A 3,764-nucleotide genomic window follows, 5' to 3' on the forward strand; every position below is an offset into this window, starting at 1 on the left:
AAATAAAAATGAAAGAAAATATTTGCTATACCAGCCGACCTGATAGATTGAATTTGATAAATATTATTAATTATGTCTGCTAACTGTATGTAATACACTGGTCTGATAAATAACACTGGTAGAACAAAATATATTGTTAGTCACATATTTCAAATATACTTTTATATTTCTATTTGAAAAGTTAAAAAATATGTAGATTACCTATGAAAAGACATCGGACAAAATCAACACTGATTTTTAATCATAGGCCAAAATCACCAAAACTCACCATTACCATTTCATAATAAAGGCCGAAATTTGACCCGGAACTCATAATTATTGATATTGTTATAAGAATAAATCATTAAGATACTTTGGAAACTGTTTGTGTAAAATCTTAAAGGCACAGATGCGCCATATTTTTTGACCAAACATATTTTAGTCTATGAAACGGGAATGTTTAGATAAGCCAATCAGTAATAGTGTTCATAGCTCACCATCGAAATTTGAGCTTTTAAATCCATGTGTGTCTGCGTTTGAAAGTTAAAGAAACGAGTTGTCTTTTCTTGAGACACTGCCATATATAGAAAAGACATCTATAGAAATAGGAATTTTAAGATATTTTGAAGGAATTCTGCGATCATCGTACTTTTGAAAGTGTGGGTAGCAATGGCGGCTTACATAAAATGTTAACAAGAAAAGCGCCAAGATCTTTTATGCTGAGACAGTGAGATAAATGTGTTAATTTACACAGTGCTGAAGGATCGGAGCATAAATTGGAATATTGTTGTAAATTGTAAAGAAGTGGAGAAATTTGGACGAAGGAAGAGAATATTAGATATAGAATAGAATAGTCAATAAAATAAAGCAGTTTTCCAATGTAAGAAAAAAGGCCTACAGTGGTTCAAGCCGTAATGGTTTCCACCTTTTACAAGTTCATCTCCTAGTGTTTTCCACCTTTTACAAGTTCAACCCCTACTGGTTTCCACCTTTTACAAGTTCATCCCCTAGTGGTTTCCACCTTTTACAAGTTCATCCCCTAGTGTTTTCCTCTATTTACAAGTTCATCTCCTAGTGTTTTCCTCTTTTTACAAGGTCATCCCCTAGTGGTTTCGTCTTTTAACAAGTTCATCCCCTAGTGGTTTTTTCTTTTTCTCATTGTGTTATTAAGTTCATATTAAGTAACTATTACTTGGTTCTATTGATAATGTAAATTACAAACCCCCCGATACCAATAAATTGTGAATAAAACACCCTCATAGAACAAAAAACACGTAATAAAACTTCTATTTTTAATTAAATAAGTTTGGTCCACGTAATCTTATTAATGTTATGTTGACGTCAGTGGTTAATACACGTTTATACCTGTTATGACCGAACATAATAGAGTTATTATATAACTCTATATCGTATACACATATCGATAATATGTAATATCGTTATACGATGAGGGCAATGCTAGACAGTGCTCAATGGGGAGGAGGGGCGGGTGGAGATCATTGTGTTATTAAGTTCATATTAAGTAACTATTACTTGGTTCTATTGATAATGTAAATTACAAACCCCCCGATACCAATAAATTGTGAATAAAACACCCTCATAGAACAAAAAACACGTAATAAAACTTCTATTTTTAATTAAATAAGTTTGGTCCACGTGATCTTATTAATGTTATGATGACGTCAGTGGTTAATAAAAACCAGATACAATGATCCCCCATGGATTAGCTTTAATTTCAAATTTAGTTTCTACCGTAGTGAAGTTGACACTGAGTAGAAAACAGGAGTCATAAATTTTAGATACTGTCAAACATCTTTTGTCATCTCTACATAACTGCAAGCAATAGGAAAGTTTATTAGTCTCAATGATGGAGATAGTTGGTTTTTCATGGAGATGGCATTCGCCTCTACCTATTGACAAGGAAGCGCTACACTGGGTATCGTTAAGACACGCTTCAGAACAATTGGTTGATACAACTGTGAGATATTCAGATACCTCCACATATTTACCCTGGTATACAACTGAAATATAAATCGTATTGTATGGTAAATAATTTACAGTGGGCAAGACAGTTAGGTCACTAAGGGTGTTACTCTGCGTTAAGAAACAGCTATCACATTTAATATATCAAATAAATTACAATAATAAAATATTGTCACTGTTAAAATATTACTCAATACATCAATTGAGATATAGAAATATTAAAACAGAACTTGAATCATGTTGTTCAGAAGTCTGAAGTCTCTGAGTAACAACAAGTATAATGAAATATTTATGATTTGATGATTTGATTATCTTAGCATATAACCCATTGTCTTTAAAACCACATCCCCTCTAATTTCGCTGGAAGTTCTAAAATCTTAAAAGTGATTTACCGTTATAGCGTAACAGACTGAATATTATATTGAAGACAATTCTTGGAAGATCTCAGTTAATCTAAAAAACAATCATAATGAGGCCATATTGTCTTCTTAACAAGAAAGATCACTTTGTTAGAAATATAAATCTTCGTCCAACTATACACAATAGACAATATTAAACCTAAATTACCTGCTGGACAAGCTTGCTCTTCTATCCATTTACCATCTTCACCACATCTCTGAGCTCCCGTCAGACCATTTATGTAATTAAAACATTTAAAAGGAAAAACTTCATCAATATTTCTCGATTCTGTTACAGCATCCGAGTTACTGATATTCACACCTTGTGGGCACTCTAAAATGAAAAAAATAAATCTATCAGGCAATATTCCGAGGGTAGAGGTGGGTGATAAAAATAGATTTATTAGACAATGACAGGAAATTATTAGCTCAAATGGGAATGAGCCCAAAACAGACTGATACAAGGTTATAAACGTAAATTGCCAATAATTGGTATTGTTATAATTACAACGAAGTTTTTATTGAGTTCATAATTCGAGGCTTTTCCCAATTTTTCCAGATTTAAGATTTTTGTTCACTAATGGTAGGCTGTTTTTAATCTCATCAAATTATTGCTGTAACAATTCCCTCGGGTAAATCTAATGTCATAATGAATTTGGTGTCGCTAGTAAAGAACAAATAGACGTTATGCCAAACAAAGCCGATATTGTGGTCCATGATGAATAACAGCGTATATAGAACTCTCCACCCAAATTCTTTCTAAATGGAAAAGTTAGAAGTTTCGATATTTCCAAAAGTCGTGGGATAAGGTATCGTGCCACGCTCGGAGCTGTTCACAGTTCTAGTATTTCTTGTTATTTTTACACTATTTAATATCAAAGTATGCCAATTCGTTTTAAAAGTAGAATGTATATCTCTATGTTACTGCCCATAATTTTCAAAGCAAAGTGGTATTGGAGGGATAAAATATGAACAGGTTAAAAAGTTCTTGATCGCTACCCCGTCCTTTTTTTTCTACTCAGTTTAAAGGAAGTCTATTTCCAGAGGTTTTTTCTTAAATTTGAACTTCACTATAATATGTATCATGACATGTATCGCAATAGGGCATGTTAACTTCTCTGGGCGATTTGGTTTGTCAACTCAGCATCCCTTTAGGTGAGTGCACAAAGCTAATATTGTTTATTTATAATTCAAGTATTAATTATCTTACCTGTGGGTTTACATACTGGTTTTTGATATATCCATTCTCCATTAATACATTCAGGTACTTGAACCATCTTAAAGCCAGTACTACATGTAATGACTACATTTCCACAGTCGTTATCAACATTTGCGTTTGTAACATTAGGATAGGGCACACAATCTGTAAATTTAATTTTGATATTATTTTTTTCCCTTATATAC

The 3,764-nt window shown here is 32.5% G+C and overlaps 1 protein-coding gene across 1 annotated transcript in view; it reads right to left on the minus strand.

Annotated features, from left to right (window-relative positions):
• Positions 1 to 3,637, minus strand: part of LOTGIDRAFT_175794 (hypothetical protein) — a gene marked incomplete at both ends in the record, with an annotated part of 11,222 nt that extends 7,585 nt beyond the window's left edge. The window contains 3 exons of the mRNA XM_009060150.1: positions 1,890 to 2,000; positions 2,530 to 2,694; positions 3,571 to 3,637. Of these exons, the coding sequence (XP_009058398.1) occupies positions 1,890 to 2,000; positions 2,530 to 2,694; positions 3,571 to 3,637 (343 nt within the window). The remainder of the gene's footprint in view (positions 1 to 1,889; positions 2,001 to 2,529; positions 2,695 to 3,570) is intronic.
• Between the last annotated feature and the right edge of the window lie 127 nt (positions 3,638 to 3,764).

Source organism: Lottia gigantea, assembly GCF_000327385.1.
Source record: "Lottia gigantea unplaced genomic scaffold LOTGIsca_406, whole genome shotgun sequence".
In the NCBI taxonomy this organism is placed as follows: domain Eukaryota; kingdom Metazoa; phylum Mollusca; class Gastropoda; family Lottiidae; genus Lottia; species Lottia gigantea.